Source organism: Pristiophorus japonicus, chromosome 13 (genome assembly GCF_044704955.1).
Source record: "Pristiophorus japonicus isolate sPriJap1 chromosome 13, sPriJap1.hap1, whole genome shotgun sequence".
Lineage (NCBI taxonomy): Eukaryota > Metazoa > Chordata > Chondrichthyes > Pristiophoridae > Pristiophorus > Pristiophorus japonicus.
In genome coordinates, this window is record NC_091989.1 from 159,226,384 (window position 1) to 159,250,064 (window position 23,681).

Here is a 23,681-nt window from a genome sequence, read left to right on the forward strand (position 1 = left end):
AGTTTGCCTGACACATTGGCTTGCTGTAACATACAACCGACCCAGTACGAAGATGCATCACAAGCTAGTACTAAACATTACCACGGGTCATACAATACAAGTAATTTGTTAGAACATAGCAGGTTTCTGGCCTTGTTAAAGGCTGTCTCGAGATTTACCCCAAACCCAGGCGTCACCCTTGCGTAGCAATAAATGCAAAGGTTCCAGCAAAGTGCTCAACCCCGGTAGAAAGTTACTAAAGTAGTTGAGGAGTCCCAGGAACGAACACAGCTCCATCACATTCTGTGGTCTGGGTGCATTCTTGATGGCTTCCTACTTGGAGTCCGTGGGTCTGATGCTGTCCGCCGCAATCTTTTTCCCCAGAAATTCGACCTCTGGCGCCAGGAAAACACACATGGAGCATTTCAGCCCGAGTCCCACTCTGTCCAGTTGCTTTAGAACCTCTTCTAGGTTGTGCAAGTGTTCGGTGGTGTTGCGGCCAGTGATCAAGATGTCGTCTTGAAACACCACGGTGCACGGAACCGATTTCAGCAGACTCTCCATGTTCCTCTGGAAGATGGCCATAGCCAAGCAAAACCCAAAGGGGCATCTGTGGTATATGAACAGTCCTCTGTGCGTGTTGATGCACGTCAATTTTTTCGACGGTTCAGCCAGTTCCTGTGTCATGTAACCAGAGGTTAGATCCAGCTTGGTGAACGACTTCCCCCCTGATAGCGTTGCGAGCAGGTCATCCGCTTTGGGTAGTGGGTACTGGTCCTGTAATGAGACTCGGTTGATTGTTACCTTGTAGTCCCCGCAGATTCTAACCGTCCCATCGTTTTTCAACACCAGAACAATTGGACTGGCCCACTTGTTGAACTCAACTGGCGCTATGATCCCCTCTCGTTGAAGTCTGTCCAGTTCGATCTCCACTTTCTCTTGCATCATGTATGGAACCGCTAGGGCCTTGTGATGAATGGGTCATGCATCAGGGACTAGATGGATCTGCACTTTGGTGCCTGTGAAGTTGCCGATGCCTGGCACGAATAACAACGGGAATTTATTTAGCACTTGGACGCACAAGGAGTCATCCACCGAAGACAGTGCTTTGATGCCGTCCCAGTTCCATCGGATCTTTCCTAGCAAGCTTCTGCTGAACAGCATTGGGCCATCGCCTGGTACAATCCATAGTGGTAAATCATGCACAGCTCCATCGTACGATACTTTCACTGCTGCACTGCCAATGACTGGTATGAGCTCTTTGGTGTAAGTGCACAGCTTGGTGTGGATTGGGCTTAGTTTTGGCCTTTGTGCCTTATTGCCCCACAGTTTCTCAAAAGCCTTCTGGCTCATAATTGACTGACTCACCCCCGTGTCCAATTCCATGGAAACTGGAATGCCGTTTAATTTGCCTTTTAACATTATAGGCGGGCTTTTGATGGTGAAGGTGTGTACCCCATACACTTCCTCTTCAGCCTCGGGTTGAGTTGCCTCTCTTACTCGTTCAGCGTGATCCCCGCCGGATCGGTCATTTTCTGCCGACTCTGCCACGTGGTGAGTCACAGCACATCTGCACATACGCTGGAGGTGCCCTATTGTTCCACAGCCCTTGCACACGTAGTGCTTGAATCGACATTGATGGGCTCGATGATTACCCCCGCAGCGCCAACATGATGTTAATGGATTCGCATTCACACCCCATGGCGGACTCTGAGTCATCCTAGGTCTGGCCTCTGCAGGCATGTAGGCCCTGCCATGTACAGTTCTGCCTGCTGAAGGCATTATTTTATGCACAGTACTTGCCAGTGAGCTTCGATGCTGCAATGATATCTGTTTAGTGTTATCGGTCGTGGACATAAAAGCCTGGACTATCGTGATGCCCTTGCTCAGATCTAGCAATTCGGCAGGCAGCAGTTTGCGAAGAAAGTCTCGCAACACTTACCCCAAAAATCTAGCAAATACGCACGGTCTCGCAAGGCGTCTTAGGTCGGCGACATAACTCGCCATGTCTTGGCCCTCGGAGCAATGATGCATATAAAAGCGATACCTGGCCATCAAGATGCTCTCCTTCGGCTTGAGGTGTTCTCGAACCAGCGTGCACAACTCTTCATATGTCTTCTCCGTTGGTTTCGTCGGTGCTAGCAGATTTTTGATGAGGCCATATATTGTGGACCCGCAAACGGTGAGGAGAATCGCCCTGCGCTTGACCGTGGTTTCTTCCTTATCCAGCTTGTTGGCCATGAAGTACTGGTCAAGACACTCAACGAAGGCTTCCCAATCATCACCTTCAACAAATCTCTCAAGAATACCAACGGCAGCCATAACCGTGTGAAAGTTCGTGATCTGTTATCTGTTACTCGTCGCCAATTGTTATGTGCAGTATAACTCCACAAGACTGTATATTGTAAGCTCAAACTGTTGTGACCTTGGTCTCTTTAATGTAACTCCAGAGTCTGGAAGCAGCATGGTAGACTGCCTTTTATACCTGCTTGCCCAGGGTGTGCAGGCGACCCTTGGGTCTCCCACATGTGCGCCCCCTGGTGGCAAGTCTTACACATTGGTAATGTTTACATACATAACAGTTCACTAGGTTAATTCCGGAAAGTTGACATAAAGATAGGTGGAGTAGGTTGGGCCTATACTCATTGGAGTTCAGAAGAATGAGAGGTGATCTTATCGAAACATATAAGGTAATGGGGGAGCTCGAGAAGGTGGATGCAGAGAGGATATTTCCACATAGGGAAACTAAAACTAGGGGGCATAGTCTCAGAATAAAAGGCCGCCCATTTAAAACTGAGATGAGGAGGAATTTCTTTTCTTAGGGTTGTAAATCTGTGGAATTCTCTGCCCAGAGAGCTGTGGAGGGTGGGTCATTGAATATATTTAAGGTGGAAATTGACAGATTTTTGAGCAATAAGGGAATAAAGGGTTATGGGGAATCGGCAGGAAAGTCGAGCAGAGTCCATGATCAGATCAGCCATGATCTTATTGAAATGCGGAGCAGACTCAAGGGGTCAAATGACCTACTCCTGCTCCTATTTCTTATGTTCTTATGAAGCAAAGTTAGAGGGTGGGGATAATTGAGTCAGGGCCCACATACATAATTCAGTTCTCATTTTAAAGGCATATGTGCTGTCCTTATAATTATTACCTCCATTATTATTTGTAGTTAAATAGAACAATGCTGAGGAATTTGGAGGGCAGAAAAATAGAGTTGGCTGGAGCAGAGGAGCTTTTTTGCAGTATTGACGGATAAACTGGCAAATGCAAAACTGAGGTGCTTCAGCATCACAATTGGTGGGAGGTTGTAATTACAACTTGACAAGTTTGCGGAAAGTTTCCATTATAAATATGGACATCGGAATTTATAATGTAAAAAACTGACAGGAAGTACGTACAGCTGTAAGAATTTTAAATTTATTATAGATCGGATTGAGTGGAAAAGTTACTTAATATCAGTCTAACATTTTAATAGCATCCTCTATTCCAGTCTTTAACATGTGAGTAAAAAAGTTGGAAGTTGGTAACATTTATCAATATTAGCAGTTTGTTGCATGCTGATTTGACCATAAATGCTCTTCATCTTTAACTGGAATTCTGAGTCCAAGTCAATTTGTCTAAAATATGAATAAAGAGACACAGTAGCAAAGTTAGCAGCAACCTGTTTTCTAGCCAACAAAGCTTTAAATAGTTCACCTGTAATCCTCTGCCTCTTCTTTGTTGTTGATTGCCTGTTCTTTCAGCGTTTTGAGCTCAGATTGCAGTTTACGATTTGTCTGTTCTTGCCGTACAATCTCAGCGATACGATCACCGAGTTGATCCTGTGTGGTTTGCAGGCTACTCCCCATTAGTAAAAGTTTCTCCTCATGGTGCGCCAGCTCCTGTGCTGTGAAGAAAGAAAATAGTCACACACGAACATAGGGTTTAAAATCCTGATTATGCTTCAAGGATATGTCCTGCAATAAATGTTATTGAATTTAGTACAGGATACAGCAACATTCCCACAAAAAAATACTTCAGCTAGCTTTTTTTTAAAAAGCATGTGAAGCTCCTTATTCTTCTCTAACACTTTTGGTAATGAAAAATATCATTTAAGTTTGTCTATTTAATGGATCAATTGGGAGACATAGATTTTGTCTGCGACATTGGTCTTCTAAATCTATTTCACATTTACTGGCACAAAAATAATCATGGAACATTAGTACAGTTTATTAAAGCGATCTATTGACTAAATTCTAGTCTGTTAAATGAATATTGTATGCAACTGGATGCAAGCAAGAGACACATCATATATTTTTTCATACTTGTGTCTTTTTTCTTAACATAATGGGTTGTATTTTGCAATAAGAATAACTGAGGTTTAAGAGCGCTCACCATTATAGCGGGGTAAATCAGACAGCAACTTCTGGCATCCGCACATGCGCAGTTAAATGCAGAAATCTAAAAGTTACTGTCGGAGATACTCCGCTCCTCCACAGTTGCAGTTCTCGCCAATAGACTCGGCATTGAAATGAATGCAGTGGCGTGAACTGGGGTACTTGCCCACTAGTTCCGCACTAAAGACAAGAGAAAAAGTTAGGGCAGGTGCATTCAGGAGTAAGTGAGTTTTTAACGCCGTGTTAAGTGATAATTACTGCCAAAGAACCTCTCTGGCCCCGACTGGTTGAAGAGCCTTGCTGTTTCTTGATCTGCTCACTGGACGTCACAGATCCTCTATAGAGGGAGTCGCACTGGATCAGATGCCGGATTAGAGCAAGTCTGTGCTCTAAAGCCTGTAAAAACTTAGTGGGCAGCTGTCAGCGAGGTGAATGGTAAGCGCCGTTCCTTCGCCGCTGACGTAAAATCCGGACCATTGTATATTGGCTTAAGAATTTAAATACTTCAGAAGTAAAACTAGCTCAGCACTGATATGACACAATCTTGTACAGCTGGTAATATCCCTGAATAATATGTATAAAATTGTGAATGTGTTATATCGAGCTGCATTGATGATGTGAGAAAAATCTATCATAATGATTCCGAGCAAGTACATTTGCTGTTGTACTATAGCAAACGTGTGTACTAAGTTTTAGTTATATGCTCCTAACAAAAACAACATAATCTCAATATATGCAAGCCATTATTAATTAAATAAAGATTTTAATACACTTTTTTAATACCTATCGTGTTTGCTAGTTGTGGGACCTTGCTGTGTTCAAACTGGCTACTGTACTTGCCTACATGTCAACAGTGATTGTACTTCAAAAGTCATACATTGGTTGTGAAGTACTTTGAGACATCCTGATAACACGACAAAGTGATATGTAAATGCAATAATTGGTACACTACATCTTGTCAGAATTGTAAACTGAATAAAAATGGAACAGGAGACAAAAACTCTGCTATAAAAAATGCTGCATAATTGGGAGGTTGGGCCAATTAGTAATACAACAAATGTATAGGCTATGTATTTTAAACATCAGTCCTAGAATGGTTAACTGTCCAATCATGTGGTAATTTTGCATAATGACTCTTGGCCTCATTTTGGGTTAGAATTGTGTTACCAATAACTGTAAATTCCAAGTTTAGCATGCTATCAAACAAGAATCAATTACAAAATAATTTAAACATGTGCTAGTAGGAGAGGTATATTGGGCACTGTTGTTAAATTCCAAATGTAAGGATTACTTCTTTGTTTTTGTTAAGATGGATACTTTTAGTTCTGTATTCAAATAACAAAAGAAAAACATTTGGCAATGCTGCTCACCATGCTTGTCAAGGTACAAGCATTAGATTTTGTGTGGGTCAGCAGGATTCAGATATTTTCAAATGTCACTTCTGTAAAATGGTCAGGAACAGATATGTAATGCACATGCTAGTGAACACAATAAACCACCAACAGGGGGTGTCAGTTACTGCTGTTTCACTACAATAATGAGGTTTCCCTCCATCCCCTCTTCTCTCTAAGGAGGCATTACAGCAGACAGTTACTGAACTTGCCTGGCCCATAAATCTGTGTCGAATAGATCAAAAAATTTAATCGAAAGGTACGTAGTAGCTGAAAAATTCCCCATTTACTTCATTTCCACTCCTCTTTCTGGGGGCGGAATGATAAAACAGTGCCTTTGTATAGCTAGGGAGAAGACGTGGCCCACAGGGAAAAATCGTTAGGAGGGCAAAAATACCTAATGGGAGTGAAATATACAGAGAATGTGGAGCACCTCTTTTGTAAGCGATTGATTCTTCTTTGTGATCTTGCCTATCTTTAACATCAATCCTTGCATGTGTCTTAAAAATAATCATGTGCTTTACTTGCGTAGCCAAATTAGTAAAATTAACTTTAATAAAAAGAAAATGAAAGTTAAAGAGAGAGAAATCACAGCTGCTAATACCTTTTTAAAAATTCTCCAAGGTCTGATAAGGATTGACCTCTCCCCATGGGTAGTTTTAATAAGCTCCAAAATCCCATCCCTTGTTAGTAGAGCCAGATAGTAAGAAATAAAAAGGTTCATCAATTCATTGCCTGAGGCAATGCTACATTTCTAATACAGCAAAGGACATTTCTGATGATAGGCAAAAGGTTAAGAGCTGCTGTATCTCTATAATGTATAACTGATATGTAAGGTCTAGAAACAGGATCACTAAGTGTGCTCCAGGTCAGAGTCACAAAACAAAAGCACAAAGCTTTGTGATACAAAAATGAATCATCAGAATAATTATAACAATTCATGAAATATTTTTCATTAGAGGCAATATTTAAATCTAGATATATTTTTGTCATTGTTATAAAAGGATCCAGTCAAGTGCACCAAATGGAAGTCATTAACGAAAAATGTCAAAAACAAAGGAATTTATTTGGTGTAGATATTCAGGGTATATGTGTTCAGTGTACACAGCAATCCTAATGGGCTTTCATATTTTTAACAGCTTCATTTGTTTAAACAAACAACTACCAACTGAATATGGTAAAGGAGCGCAGATCCTCACAATATTCTTTAATCTATAGCACTTTATCATAGGCACTTAATGAACTACTGCATTTTCCATCCAAAATTAACACTTCTTTGGAAGCTTATCATTTACTGTAACACTATACTTTTACACAGTGAACGGACAATGTCTCTATTTGTCCGAATTTGAGTATCTAACAAAAATCGCATTCATTTTTATCAAACTTTATCAATTTCAACATACATTCATTGACTAAAGAAGTTAGTTATGCATGCTAAGTAAATTTTATGACAGATTAAGAACAAAATTTGCTTGCTTCAACAAAATTAATCATATTTTCCGAATAACAAACATGCTTTTGTGAATGCACCATTTGTTATACTTAATTACAATTTTATAAATTTCCAATTATTTATCAATATGCAATGGAGCTCTGCTTTTCAGTACCATTAACTCCAAACCCAGGTTGTCCCTTTTCCCTTCCAAACTGAGACCCATCTCCCCTGCAGCTTCATTGATCAGTTCCAGTCAAAATTTCTCCAGTATCCCTGTCCATCTTTCCAATAACAGTTTCCTACCACAATTCAACAATGTAGCAAATGAGTCCAAAATCACCAAAATCTAAGTCGCTCCACATGTCTTGATGCTGCAATTGCAATTAGCTAATTGTGAACACAAATGTTACCCTTTGCACGTTCAGTTATTGCAAGTAACTTACGCAATGTATTACAAATGCATACAAAAGAAAAGAACTTGCATTTATATAGTGCCTTTCATGACCTCAGGATATCCCAATATACTTCACAGCCAATGAAGTAGGTTTTAAGTGTAGTCAGTGTTGCAATGTGGAGAAACGTGGCAGCCAATTTGTGCACAAGGTCCCACAAACAGCAAAGAGATAAATTACACTATAATCTGTTTTTGGTGGTGTTGGTTGAGGGATAATTCCCCTGATCTTTTTCGAAACATGCCATGGGATCTTTTACATCCGCCTCTGATGGTGTGGCAATTTAACATCTCATCTAAAAGACAGCACAGTGCAGCAGTCCCTTGGTACTGCACTGGATTGCCAGCCTAGTTATGTGCTCAAGGAGCGAGTCTTGAAACAACAACCTTCTGACTTAAGAGGTGAAAGTGTGACTGAGGCAAGCCTGATATCTTGATAGAGTACTATAAATTAAGATTGAACTGATCAACTCCTTCAAAAAGGAGATAGACAAATAACTTGTTAGAAACAGGATTGAAGATTATAGGGGTAGATGTAGATTGAGATGATTTACTGGGTTTCCACCTCAGTAAAGCTGTCGTAAATTCCAATTATGAGGGGGCAAGGGAATCTTCCCCCTGTTCCCCGCACATCTAGTAACAACTTTCAGGGTATGTCTTGGGACTACGGAGGAATTCCAACTGTTACACCTTAGCAGAAGCCGAGCCTACTGATAGGAGGTATAGGTTCCACATGGGCTCTAAGAAAGCTTGAGACATCACCAGGAGGAATGGTCATTGATTCAGAGGAGATCACTTATCTCATAACATCAGCCTTTGTATCCCTGCGGGGAATAAATTATTAAAAAAACTTTTATCTTTGGTCAGCTAAAGATGCCACTCCGATTGCCTGGCATTTCTTTGCAGCAGGCGTAAGAAATTTATGGGCATTCGCTGAGCAGACAACTCTGCGCCAGCAGATGCCCTTATCCTGGGGATTTGTACGATCTGTCAATTCTTGACTGATCGCAAGTTCCGTGTTTTGTGCTTCATGCGCGAAAAGCCGGTACTTGTGCAGTCCTTACGGGAGCGTGCGCACCTTGTACTCGCCTGTAGGGGCCGCAAATTACGGCCCAATGTATTGATTTAATGTAAAGCAAACACACTAACTCTGGAATATTCAAGCTCCAGTGGTGGAAGATTTTGGATCACTAAAAATAGGGGCCTGACAATCTCATCTTGAGTTTTGGCTAGGGCAATGAATCTAACTCTGGCTTAGCACTGAATCTGTCTTTGATCTCTGACCATGAAGTAATTTCTTGATTTCCACTGGTTTATTGCAACAAGTATAACACCTATCAGATACCAGACTCAACAAGTTTGGTTCAAACATTTGTCTAATCTATTAGCCGTTTCTAAAAATACAACAAAAGATTACATTAAACCTTAAGACTATTGAGCACTAAAGTAGCAGTCACGAAGAGGGATACTGATATTACATTCACAAAACATGTTAAGCATCAGTGTAAAGTGCTTCTGGCTTTGCACCTATGCTAAACTTGTGAAGTATGAATGGGGTAGCATTGCCTGAAGGTACTCTGAGACAAAGTAGAATGAGACTATCTTCTCCAGGGAGTCTCACTCGTGTCAGGTCAGGCCCTAACTCTGGATTCAGGCTGCATTTACACTATAACTGTACCTTAATACTGTGCAATGAAATTGTAGACTAACACCACAGGGATCAAGTCATGTTATCGATCCAATCATAACATGCAAACTGCAATAAACATGAGATCGCACAAAATGTGAATAAAACCATTGATATTGGCAGCAAATCTGAAAAGTTACGATTCAACAAAAATAAATTACTTATGAATTCAGCTTCTAAATACTTCCATGCCCTAATATTGCAATGATGAAGGGTACCCTGACCCTGAATTTCGGTCGGAGGCTCCCCGTGGAGAAATACCTCCAATCCACAAATAAAATGCCTGCGTACCCAGTGGTCTGGGAGGTACGGAGATTCGCGGTCCTGGGCCTCTCCGGGTACCTGCGAGTAGAGGGCCATGTATCCCAGGGGCGCATGGCGTTTGCCAGTGCCCCGGGATCACGTGGGACAGCCCCAACCAATAAAAGGGATCCCCATAAATATAAGAAATAGGAACAGAAGGAGGCCATACAGCCCCTCGAGCCTGCTCCGCCATTCAATAAATTCATGGCTGATCTGATCGTGGACTCAGCTCCACTTCCCTGCCTGCTTCCCTTATCCCCTTATCATTTAAGAAACTGTCTATTTCAGTCTTAAATTTATTCAATGTCCCATCTTCCATTGCTCTCTGAGGCAGCGAATTCCACAGATTTACAACCTTCTGAGAGAAGGCATTTTTCCTCATCTCAGTTTTAAATGGGTGGCCCCTTATTCTAAGATCATGCCCTCTAGTTCTAGTCTTTCCCATCAGTGGAAACATCCTCTCTGCATCCACCTTGTCAAGCCCCCTCATAATCTTATACATTTCGATAAGATCGCCTCTCATTCTTCTGAATTCCAATGAGTAGAGGCCCAACCTACTCAACCTTTCCTCATAAGTCAACTTATGGAGTACTTAAGGAGGTGGCCTTGGAAATAGTGGATACGTTGACAGTCATTTTCCAACATTCCATTGACTCTGGATCAGTTCCTATGGAGTGGAGGGTAACCAATGTAACCCCACTTTTTAAAAAAAGAGGGAGAGAGAAAACAGGGAATTATAGACCGGTCAGCCTGACATCGGTAGTGGGTAAAATGATGGAATCAATTATTAAGGATGTCATAGCAGTGCATTTGGAAAGAGGTGACATGATAGGTCCAAGTCAGCATGGATTTGTGAAAGGGAAATCATGCTTGACAAATCTTCTGGAATTTTTTGAGGATGTTTCCAGTAGAGTGGATAAGGGAGAACCAGTTGATGTGGTATATTTGGACTTTCAGAAGGCGTTCGACAAGGTCCCACACAAGAGATTGATGTGCAAAGTTAGAGCACATGGGATTGGGGGTAGTGTACTGACATGGATTGAGAACTGGTTGTCAGACAGGAAGCAAAGAGTAGGAGTAAATGGGTATTTTTCAGAATGGCAGGCAGTGACTAGTGGGGTACCGCAAGGTTCTGTGCTGGGGCCCCAGCTGTTTACACTGTACATTAATGATTTAGATGAGGGGATTAAATGTAGTATCTCCAAATTTGCGGATGACACTAAGTTGGGTGGCAGTGTGAGCTGCGAGGAGGATGCTGTGAGACTGCAGAGCGACTTGGATAGGTTAGGTGAGTGGGCAAATGCATGGCAGATGAAGTATAATGTGGATAAATGTGAGGTTATCCACTTTGGTGGTAAAAAGAGAGAGACAGACTATTATCTGAATGGTGACAGATTAGGAAAAGGGGAGGTGCAAAGAGACCTGGGTGTCATGGTACATCAGTCATTGAAGGTTAGCATGCAGGTGCAGCAGGCGGTTAAGAAAGCAAATGGCATGTTGGCCTTCATAGCAAGGGGATTTGAGTACAGGGGCAGGGAGGTGTTGCTACAGTTGTACAGGGCATTGGTGAGGCCACACCTGGAGTATTGTGTACAGTTTTGGTCTCCTAACCTGAGGAAGGACATTCTTGCTATTGAGGGAGTGCAGCAAAGGTTCACCAGACTGATTCCCGGGATGGCGGGACTGACCTATCAAGAAAGACTGGATCAACTGGGCTTGTATTCACTGGAGTTCAGAAGAATGAGAGGGGACCTCATAGAAACATTTAAAATTCTGACGGGGTTAGACAGGTTAGATGCAGGAAGAATGTTCCCAATGTTGGGGAAGTCCAGAACCAGAGGTCACAGTCTAAGGATAAGGGGTAAGCCATTTAGGACCGAGATGCGGAGGAACTTCTTCACCCAGAGAGTGGTGAACCTGTGGAATTCTCTACCACAGAAAGTTGTTGAGGCCAATTCACTAAATATATTCAAAAAGGAGTTAGATGAGGTCCTTGCTACTAGGGGGATCAAGGGGTATGGCGAGAAAGCAGGAATGGGGTACTGAAGTTGAATGTTCAGCCATGAACTCATTGAATGGCGGTGCAGGCTAGAAGGGCCGAATGGCCTACTCCTGCACCTATTTTCTATGTTTCTATGTTTCTAACCCCCTCATCCCCAGAATCAACCTAGTGAACCTTTTCTGAACTGCCTCCAAAGCAAGTATATTCTTTCGTAAATATGGAAACCAAAACCGCACGCAGTATTCCAGGTGTGGCCTCACCAATACCCTGTAAATCTGTAGCAAGACTTCCCTGCTTTTATACTCCATCCCCTTTGCAATAAAAGCTAAGATTCCATTGGCCTTCCTGATCTTTTGCTGTACCTGCATACTATCCTTTTGTGTTTCATGCAGAAGTACCTCCAGGTCCTTCTGTACTGTAGCACTTTGCAATCTTTCTCCATTTAAATAATAACTTGCTCTTTGATTTTTTTTCTGCCAAAGTGCATGACCTCACACTTTCCAACATTATACTCCATCTGCCAAAGTTTTGCCCACTCACTTAGCCTGTCTATGTCCTTTTGCAGATTTTTTGTGTCCTCCTCACACATTGCTTTTTCTCCCATTTTTGTATCGTCAGCAAACTTGGCTACATTACACTCAGTCCCTTCTTCCAAGTCGTTAATACAGATTGTAAATAGTTGGGGTCCCAGCACTGATCCCTGCCGCACCCCACTAGTTACTGGTTGCCAACCAGAGAATGAACCATTTATCCTGACTCTCTGTTTTCTGTTAGTTAGCCAATCCTCTATCCATGCTAATATATTACCTCCAACACCGTGAACTTTTATCTTGTGCAGTAGCCTTTTATGTGGCACCTTGTCAAATGCCTTCTGGAAGTCCAAATACACCACATCCACTAGTTCCCCTTTATCCACCCTGTTTGTTACACCCTCAAAGAATTCCAGCAAATTTGTCAAACATGACTTCCCCTTCATAAATCCATGCTGACTCTGCCTGACCGAATTATGCTTTTCCAAATTTCCTGCTACTGCTTCTTCAATAATGGACTCCAACATTTTCCCAACCACAGATGTTAGGCTAACTGGTCTATAGTTTCCTGCTTTTTGTCTGCCTCCTTTTTTAAATAGGGGCGTTACATTTGCAGTTTTCCAATCTGCTGGGACCTCCCCAGAATCCAGGGAATTTTGGTAAATTACAACCAATGCATCCACTATCCCTGCCGCTACTTCTCTTAAGACCGTAGGATGCAAGCCATCAGGTCCAGGGGAGTTATCTGCCTTTAGTCCCATTAACTTACTGAGTACCACCTCCTTAGTGATTGTGATTGTGTTAAGTTCCTCCCCCCCAATAGCCCCTTGACTATCCACTGTTGCGATATTGTTAGTGTCCTCTACCATAAAGTCTGATACAAAATATTTGTTCAGAGTTTCTGCCATCTCCATGTTCCCCATTACTAATTCCCCGGTCTCGTCCTCTAAGGGACCAACATTTACTTTAGCCACTCTTTTCCTTTTTATATACCTATAGAAACTCTTGCTATCTGTTTTTATATTTTGTGCTAGTTTACTTTCATAGTCTCTCTTCCCTTTCTTAATCATTTTTTTAGTCATTCTTTGTTGGCTTTTAAAAACATCCCAGTCTTCTGTCCTCCCACTAGTTTTGGCCACTTTGTATGCCCTTATTTTTAATTGGATACCGTCCTTTATTTCTTTAGTTCGCCACGGATGGCTCTCTTTTCTCCTCACTGGAATATATTTTTCTTGAGAATTGTGAAATATCTCCTTAAATGTACACCACTGTTCATCAACCATCCTACACTTTAATCTATTTTCCCAGTCCACTTTAGCCAACTCTGCCCTCATACCTTCATAGTCTCCTTTATTTAAGCTTAATACGCTGGTTAGAGATCCAACTTTCTCACCCTCCATCTGAATTTGAAATTCAATCATGCTATGATCACATTCCAAGGGGATCCTTTACTAGGAGATTATTTATTAATCCTGTCTCATTACACAGGACCAGATCTAAGATAGCCTGCCCCCTGGTTGGTTCTGTTACATACTGCTCAAGGAACCTGTCCCTTATGCACTCTATGAACTCCTCCTCAAGGCTACCCAGACCAATTTGATTTGTCCAATCAATATGGAGGTTAAAATCACCCATGGTTATTGCTGTTCCCTTTTTACAAGCCCCCACTATTTTCTGGTTTCTGCTCCGACCAACAGAGTTGCTACTGTTAGGGGGCCTATAGACTACGCCCACCAGTGATTTTTTTTTCCACTTATTATTCCTTCCTTATCTCCATCCAAACTGTTTCAACATCCTGATCATTTGAGCCAATATCGTTTCTCACTATTGCAGTGATTCCATCCTTTATCAATAGAACTACCCCACCTCCTTTTCCTTTCTGTCTGTCCTTCCGGATTGTCAAATACTCATGAATATTTAATTCCCAGTCCTGGTCACGTTGCAACCACCTCTCTGTAATGGCTATCAGATCATACCCATTTGTCTCAATTTGTGCCGTCAACGCATCTATTTTGTTACGATTGCTATGTGCATTTCGACAAAGTGCCTTTAAATTTGTTTTTTTACCCTTTTTTCCTGCTTGTTTCCTCTCTCCTTCAAACTCACTTTCTTTATTTTTGCTTTCTAATTCCAACTTTGCTCCCCTCCCTATTTTCAGGTTCCCATCGCTCTGCCAAGCTAGTTTAAACCCTCCCCAACAGCACTAGCAACCCCCACCCCCCCCCTCCCACGAGGATATTGGTCCCAGCTCTGTTGAGGTGCAACTCGTCTGGCTTGTACAGGTCTCACCTCCCCCAGAAGCGGTCCCAAAGCCTCAGGAAACTAAAGCCCATACACCTGCACCATCTCTCCAGCCACGTATTCATCTGCTCTATCTTCCTACTTCTGTACTTACTAGCTCGTGGCACTGGGAGTGATTCAGAGATTACTACCTTTGAGGTCCTGATTTTTAATCTCTCTCCTAGCTCCCTAAACTCTGCCTGCGGGACCTCATCCCTCTTCCTATCTATGTCATTGGTACCGATGTGGACCACAAGCCTCTGGCTGTTCACCCTCTCCCAAAAAAATGAATGGGAATACCCCCAAAAATACTTGTACACTTCAAATAAATAAATAAAAATGACACATTTAAAATTAATTAAAATGGCATTTAATTATTGCCATCTAAAACATATAAGCATATTTAAAACATAAAAGTTATTTAAAAAAAAAATAAATTCACATGTTTTAAGGGGGTAAAATAAACTTATGGCACTGGGTTTTTAACGTATAAATGATGGATACATTTTTATGTTATGTTTTTTTGAACTCTTACACTGGTAAAAGGAAGCCTTAAGCCTGCTTTTACCAGCAATAAGAATTTCATGGGCATTCGCTAGGCAGAAGTTGGGCAAATAGCCCAACTCTCTGCTCACGAATGCCCTTTTCCCAGGGATGCGTTGGATCTGTCAAGAAAATGCCTGACAGATCGCAAGTTCCGAGTTTACATGCATGCACTTTCTGTGCGAAAACCCGGAACTTGCGCAGCCCTAATGGGTGCGTGCACACCTCATATGCGCCTGTAGGGACCTCAAATTATGGCCCTTTAAGTTTTAAATTAGGACAAAATTTGAAATAACAGCGGTGAGCCTCAGAAACCTTTATGACTTTTATTCCAAAGAAAAATTGACTTTATAATTTATAATTTGTAGGTTTCCAACTAGCTGGAGAAGCTGCTATTTGTTTTAAGAAAGAATATTGGTAGAACTATTTTATCAAATAGTTGAAATCTTTTTCTAATCAGATTCATGACATGTGCATTGATGCAGATTCCTGATGACAGGTCACAAGACAAATTTGGGCCAAAGACTCCAACCTAGATATTTCTATGGATAGATGATGTCCTGCAAGGCATTTACAAATGATGATGATGCCTGATTCCCCTAACTAATGCGCTTACTTGTTTACATATCATTAACCTTTGTTACTTTTCAACTATGAGTAAAGAAACAGGCCTTTCCTGGAGATTTGTTGAACATGATGCATTCCTTGCAGCTGGATCAGGAAGTGATTTATTAATTTCCATGTTCATTCCTTCTCAGACTGTCGACATAGTGCTCCATTTCTTACGAAAACTTTGAAAATGAAGATTCCCATGGCTCCACTATTTGAGCTGTGGAGCCCCTGAACCGTCCCCACCCAAAACTGCACAGTGTTGCCTGCCTTTAACTGGAAGGAAAGCTATACTGAGAAATGGTAAATATTCTTCATTTTTTTTATTGATTTAAAATTAACTTATTTGAGGAGTGTAGTAGGGAGATGATATGCACATCAAGACAGGGGTGATCTGTACACAGAGATTTGATATAAGTTGGAGTATTGATCTTCCCCTCCTCTCTTTGTGTAACACTGGTAAGTATTTGGGTCAATCATATTCGGACAGTTGTGCTTTCAAGGTTATATTTTGAGACCGTCTTGCACTTTACACTGCATACTGTCTGAGCTGTGCATTATATGATTTTGTAATAATAATCACTGTATGTATCCTCACCCCAGTAAATTTGGTGCATAATTTATATAATAAAGTATGAAAAAAAGTAGGACTATAAATATATGAATATTTTGTATAGTATTCTTCGTGTACTGTTGCTACTGTTGAAGACAATATGTGTTTAGAAAAGAACTTTAAATAAAGAATAATGGATACATTATTACAAGGCAATAATATGATTGAGGTTTTCAAATGAGATCATAAACCATGACAAGAAGGCTACAGTGGTGTATAACTGTATTTGAACTTTAATATGAATGCAACTTTGAAATTACTCCAGGTTACACACTATTTTCATAATATGTACTCTAAACTCCATGTAATACCTTTATTCAGCTTTGAGTGCTTTTGTGGCTACAATGACCTCTTTGTTGTAGATATGTGATAATGTGCACATTGAAGGATTACCACTTGATTAACGGATATTATATTGCTAATACACATCATAATGAATATATTCTGATGAAGGGTGATAGATCTGAAACGTTAACTCTGTTTCTCTCTCCAAAGATGTTGCCTGACCTGCTGAGTATTTCCAGCAATTTCTATTTTTATTTCAGATTTCCAGCATCCGCAGTATTTTTCTTTTTGACAAAAACAATTAGCTGATCAAGTAATTAAATGTTAATGTTTAAGATTCTACTCATCATTCTCCTGAGACCCTGTCCCCTGCCCCCCATCATAAATGTCCATGTCCGTCAATTGAGTTCAGGCCACATGACATTACACAACAAAGGCTATGGGCTCAGATAACATCCAGTCTGTAGTGCTGAGGATCTGTCAGCAGAATTAGCCCCGAGCCAAGGAACTGATGTGCAGTTATGACACCGGCATCTACTCACCAATGCAGAAAATTGCCCTGGTATGTCTCATCCACAAAAAGTAGGACAAAACTAACCCAGCCAATTAATAGGAATATTGGATGATATGAACAGGAATAGGCCATTCAGCTCCTTGAGCCTGCTTCACAATTCTATTAGATCTTGGCTGATCTATACCTCAGCTCCATTTAACTGCCTTTTCTCTGAGAAAAATCTATCAATTAGTCCTGAAAATTTCAATTGACTCAGCATCCGCAGCCTTTTGGGGCAAGAGAGTTCTAGATTTCCATTTCCCTTTGCGCCAAAAAGACCTCCTGATTTCACTCCTAACTGGCCTAGTTCTAATTTTAATATCATGCCCCCTTTGTTCTGGAGTCCCCGACCAGAAAAAATAGTTTCTCTGTATCTAATCGCTTTATCAGTTTAAAGACCTCGATTAGATCTCACCTCAACTTTCTATATCAGAGGGAATACAAACCAAGTTTAGTCTAGGTTTGATCTAATAGCCATTACGGAGACGTGGTTACATAATGGCCAAGGTTGGGAACTAAATATTCCAGGATACTTAACTTTTAGAAGAGGTAAGCAAAATGGAAAATGAGGGATAGCCCTGATAATAAAGGATGGGATAAAGACAGTAGAGAGATAGGCTCTTAGCACCGAAAATCAAGTAGTAGAATCAGTTTGGGTGGAGCTAAGAATCAGCAAGGGACAGAAAACATTGGTGGGAGTTGGTTATAGGCCCCCAAACAGTAGTTGTAATGTAGGGCAGAGTAGAAAATCAGAAAATTAGAGGCACATGTAACAAGGGTAATATAGTAATCATGGAGGACTTTAACCTACATATAGACTGGGCAAATCAAATTTACAGTAATAGGCCAGAATCTTCCCAGCCCTGCAAGTGTAGGTTTGGAGGTGGGTCCGCTGTGAAAATGGCCCTGATTGACACCGGGTCGGGATCCCGCTCTAAACCGCCTCTGTGACAGATTCTCAATTGTCGGGTCTGCGTGTGGATCGCAGACCCGATAGCAAGTGGCGGGCCAGTTAATTAAGATAGGTAGGAGGTAGTTGAATAAAGGTAGTTAAAAGCAGGCACTTCCAATTTTACCAACTTTTTGACGTGTTTATCGTCCCTCGGAGAACGCGCCAGGTAAGTGGAGTCGGGTTTTCAGTGATTTTCCATTACTTTGGCTAGTTGACAGCTGCAGAAGTGGCATAAAAATTACCATTTCACAGCTGTTCATTTTCCAATGTCAGAAGCTAAAGCCTTCAGGATTTGGAAGAGACTTTTGACCTGTGTGCAGTTTGGAAGTGTTTGCAGTGAACTCTCTATTCACTGTCACCTCCTTGGAGCAACCTCTCTCACCAATGACAGATTGCTTCTGCCATCTCAACCTCACCTGCCATCTATTCCAGCAGCATCGTTGGCCGAGAAAAAATCTCATCTTGGTCCTCAGAACCTCACCACGATCAGCCCCAACACCAACATCACTAAACACACCAACATCATCAACAGCAACAACCAACCTTCTCCACAATCAACTGATGCTGCACCCAACCACATGCCACATTGCTACCTGGGAGGCCAGGGATGGCCTCACCATGTCTACATTTACTTCACTTGACGCTGTGCACCCTAGCTGCATATGTTATGCCAGGTTGGCACCACCTCACTCCAACACCATAAAGCATCCCTGCAATGCCCAAGCCATTCTTTTCACACTCACCACCATTGTGGGGGGTACCCTTATGTCTCACCATTCATTGGGGCCAAGTTTCGGCCGGAGTTGCTCCTGTTTTTTTGGAGCAACTGGTTTAGAGTGGAGTATCTTAGAAATTGCAATTCTCGGCATTTAGTTTGCACCAGTTCTAGTCAGTTAGAACAGTTTCAGTTTGGAACAGATTTTTTTTTTTCAAAAGTCCGGCTACTTACGCCCGTTTTGAAAGTTTAGGCAGTGAAAACATACTCCAAACTAACTTAGAATGGAGTAAGTGTAGATTTTTATACGCTCAGAAAAACCTTGTCTACACTAAGAAAATCAGGCGTAAGTTACAAATCAGGCATAGGGAATGGGGGGGGGGGGGGGTTTAAAGGGAAGTTTACAAACATTAAACACTTCAGTTTTACAAATAAAGAGCCATCATCAATAATAAATGATAAATACATCAATAAATCAACCAATAAATTGATCAAGAAAAATTAATTAAAACAACAAAACATTTTCTACTTACCGACTGCAGCACCGGGAGTCCTCCAACAGCGTGTTGGGACGGCCCCCCAGTGTGTCTCTGTCAGTATCTCTATCGCTCTGTCTCTCTGAGTGTGTCTCTCACTCTCTGTCTGTCAGTGTCTGTGTTTCTGACAGCGAGGGGAGGGGGGTGGGGGAGGGAGGAGAGGGGGGAGGGGAGAGGGGGGAGGGGAGAGGGGGGGAGGGGAGGGGGGGAGAGGAGTGGGGAGAGGGGAAGAGGGGGGGAGGGAGACGGGAGGGGAGGGAGGGAGGAAGAAGAGGGGAGGGAGGGGAGGGAAGGGAGGGGAGGGAGGGGAGGAAGGAGAGGAGGGAGGGGGGAGAGATGGAGTGGAGGGGAGGGAGGGGGGAGAGGGAAGGAGGAGGGAGGGAGGAAGGAGAGGGGAGGGAGGGAGGGACGAAGGAAGAAGAGGGGAGAGAAGGAGAGGGGAGGGAAGGAGAGGGGAGGGAAGGAGAGGAGAGGGAAGGAGAGGAGAGGGGAGGGAAGGGGGGGGAAGGAGAAGGAGGCTGAACGGCTGGGTCCAAGACTTCGGGTTAGATTTACAGGTAGGTGGCGTCGGGTCCAGGGTCCGGGGGGGGTCGCGGAGATCGGGGGGGGGGGGGGTCGCGGAGATTGGGGGGGGGGGGTCGCGGAGATCGGGAGGGGAAGAGAGAGTCGCAGAGGTCGGGGGGGGGGGGGGGAAAGAGTCGTGGAGGTCGGGGGGGAGGGGGAGAGTCGCGGAGGTCGGGTCGCCGGGGGGCGGGAGCGGAGGTTGAGTCGCTGGGGCGGGGGGGAGCGGAGGTCGGGTCGGGGGGGGGGGGGGGCGGAGCGGAGGTCGGGTAGCTGGGGTGTGGGAGGGGGGGAGCGGAGGTCGAATCGCCGGGGGGGAAGCGGAGGTTGGGTCGCCGCACCGGGGGGGAGCGGAGGTCGGGTTGCCGGGGGGAGTTAAGGGAGCGGAGGTCGGGTCGCCGGGGCGGGATGGGGAGAGCGGGAGTCCGGTCCGGTCTGGGGAGCGGGAGTCAAGTCTGGTCGGGTGGGAGGTGAGCCTTATCCGCAGCCCCAGTGAGGCCATTTGGCCAGGGCTAGAGGCTGCGTGCTTCGGGCCCCTCCCACAGTTTTGGGCGCCTGGAGCTACTGCGCCCACTGTAGCATGTGCAGAGGTCCCGGCACTGTTTTCAGCGCAGGGACCTGGCTCCGCCCCCCACAGCTCATGCTGCACTGCAGCCCGAAACTTGGACACATTACAACTCACTAAGTCACTTCCAAAGGTGCCCACAAATCTGTCCAAAGACGCAAAGTGCTGAAAATAAAGATTTCAATGTTTGCCAAAAAAATCAACATAAACATTTAAATGAACATTGGCTAAGGGACCCAAGTGTCTGTGTGTTGTTAGTTGGTATGAGGGTGAGGGGTGGCTAGTGAGATGGGGACGTGATAATGTAGATCGAGAGAGAAGGATGGGTGCAAAGTAAGCTGGTGTGAGAAAGGATGTGCAGGGGTAATGTAGGGAATGAAGAGTGATGGGGATGTGATGAGTGGCACAGCAGGATGATGTTGAGTGGGGCAGTGCAGTAACATTTTGTGATCTACTGAAATCATTGCAAGGTTTGTGACAGGTCTTCCTGAAGACATCCCTGCTTGTGCCCTTCTGTGCAATGTGCCACCAGGCTGCGTTGGTGTTTTGGGGAAGTCTCTTCCGCCCAGGGGAAGAGAAGAAAATCTTCCTGTGTGCTGTGACTCCCTCCATAAGCATGAGTGCAGCCATGCACCTCTGTGCAGTACTTGTAGCATCTCAATGCTGCAGAACACTGACAGAAGAACTGTCAATGCAATGTGTGCATGGCCCCTTTAAGACAACCGGCTAATGACGCGTGATAAAAGGATGTCAAGAATTAATGCATAATTTATAACAAATATATATTCCTTTAAGGCACAAAAGCCCCACTGGCAAAGTGGTCCAATTGTGGCTAACAAGAGAAGTTAAAAATAGTATTAGATCAAAGGAAGAGGCTTATAATGTTGCCAAAAAGAGCAGTAAGCCTGAGGATTGGGAGGATTTTTAGAATTCAGCAAAGGAGGAGCAAAAAATTGATAAAGAAAGGGAAAATAAAATGAGAGTAAACTAGCGAGAGACATAAAAACAGACGGTAAAATCATCTATAGGTATGTAAAAAGGAAAAGATTAGCAAAAGTAAATATGGGTCCCTTGCAGGTCGTGACAGGAGAAATTAAACAAATACAATGGCCCTGATTTTGTGGCCACTATGGGTGTGTATGAGGTCCACACGTGCCTGTAGGACTGCGCAAGTTCCAGGTTTAGGCATGCGTCTAAAGAACAACTTGTACTTAAATAGCGCCTTTAACGTCCCAAGGTGCTTCACAGTAGTGTTATTAGACAAAACAAATAATTATGACACCGAGTCACACAAGAAGAAATTACAGCAGATGACTAAAAGCTTGGTCAAAGAGGTAGATTTTAAGAAGCGTCTTAAAGGAGGAAAAAGAGGTAGAGAGGTGGAGAGGCTTATAGAGGGAGTTACAGAGCTTAGGGCCCAGGCAGCTGAAGGCACGGCCATCAATGGTTGAGCAGTTATAATCAGGGATGCTCAAGAGGGCAGAATTTGAGGAGCACAGACATCTCGGTGAGTTGTGAGGCTGAAGGAGATTACAGAGATAGGGAGGGGAGAGGCCATGGAGAGAGTTGTAAACCAGGATGAGAATCTTGAAATCAAGGCGTTGGTTAACCGGGAGACAATATAGGTCAGCGAGCATAGGGGTGATGGGTGAGCAGGAATTGGTGCGAGTTAGGACATGCGCTGCCGAGTTTTGAATTACCTCACGTTTACGTAGGGTAGAATGTGGGAGGCCAGCCATGAGTGCGTTGGAATAGTCTAGTCTAGAGGTAAGAGAGGCATGTATGAGGGTTCTAGCAGCAGATGAGCTGAGGCAGGGGCAGAGATGGGCAATATTACGAAGGTGGAAATAGACGGTTTTAGTTATGCCACGTGTCATGTATCTTACATTATTATATATAACTATATCCTAACATGCTATACATGACTGTAATAAGATATGATCTGTAACCACCAGCATACCTTACCACCAGGGGTGCACTTGCAAGACACAGGTATATAAAGAGAGGTCTCAGGCAAGGGCAGCATTCCAGAGAGCTGTGAAATAAAGGTGCAGGTCCAGAGTGACCTTGACTTCACTACATGCCTCGTGTGAATCTGTACTGAGGGGACAGGACTTTACAGTGGCGACGGGTTACGGGATTACAGAATCCACAGAATGGCGAACAACGGGTCAGATGAAAAGTACAATGCGGGAGACAATTTGGAGGACTTTATAGAAAGGCTCCAGCAAAGCTTTGTAACCAAAGACTGGTTAGGCGACGATAAGGCAGACAAGAGAAGAGCCCATCTCTTGACCAGCTGTGGCTCGAAAACATACGCTTTAATGAAGGATCTGTTGGCACCCGAGAAACCAGCAAGCAAGTCGTTTGAAGAATTGAGCACACTGGTAAGAGACCACCTGAAGCCAGCGAGCAGCCTACACATGGCCAGACACAGGTTCTACAACTACAGATGCTGCGTGGGCCAGAGCATACCCGACTTCGTGGTGGAACTTCGGAGGTTGGCTAGTTTATGTGAGTTCTCCGATGAACTGAGGAGAGAAATGCTGAGAGACTTTTTCATTGAAGGAATAGGCCACGCAGGCATATTCTGAAAGCTCATAGAGACCAAGAACCTGACCTTGGAGGCAGCAGCACTGGTTGCACAGACATTCTTGGTAGTGGAAGAAGAAACGAGGTTGATTTACAATGCAGGTACGACAACTCACGAAATAATGGAACAAGGAGTTCACAGCATTAGACAAGCTGCTACCCCCACACACAGACAAAACCGGGAGAACAGGTTTTCGACAGCAAGCAGTGGCAACAGAAGCCATCAAGGGCCACAGGAACAGCCGTTCACACCTCATCAACCCACAATGCGAGCAATCAACTACAAACTGAGAGAAGCTCAAGAGAGATCAGCCAGACACAGCTCATTCTTTGCAAGCAGTCTGTGCTGGAGGTGTGGGGGTAGGCACTCGTCAAGGGGATGTCGATTTCAGCAGGCTGTTTGCAGGAACTGTGAATACACAGGGCATTTGGCCCGCATGTGCAAAAAAACGGTAGCTCGGCTGGTATACGAATCGGATGGGTCGGAATGCGGACCAGAAGACGGTGGGGACAGTACACGGGACACCGATGTACAGCGGGTCAACGCGATCAATGGCCGCTGCTCCTACGACAGGATGCCTCCTATAATGATGAAGGTTCTACTCAACGGGATATCTGTCAACATGGAGCTGGATACGGGAGCGAGTCAATCTCTCATGAGCGCTCAACAATTTGAACAACTGTGGCCGCATAAAAGAGACAGACCAAAACTCACAAGGG

At 43.6% G+C, this 23,681-nt stretch overlaps 1 protein-coding gene across 3 annotated transcripts in view; it reads right to left on the bottom strand.

Annotated features, from left to right (window-relative positions):
- The window catches only part of LOC139278942 (early endosome antigen 1), a 1,017,310-nt gene that overhangs the window by 141,503 nt on the left and 852,126 nt on the right, over positions 1–23,681 (bottom strand). For all 3 annotated transcript variants that reach the window (XM_070898220.1, XM_070898221.1, XM_070898219.1), the window contains one exon: positions 3,676–3,865. In XM_070898220.1, coding sequence (XP_070754321.1) covers positions 3,676–3,865 — 190 coding nt within the window. The remainder of the gene's footprint in view (positions 1–3,675; positions 3,866–23,681) is intronic.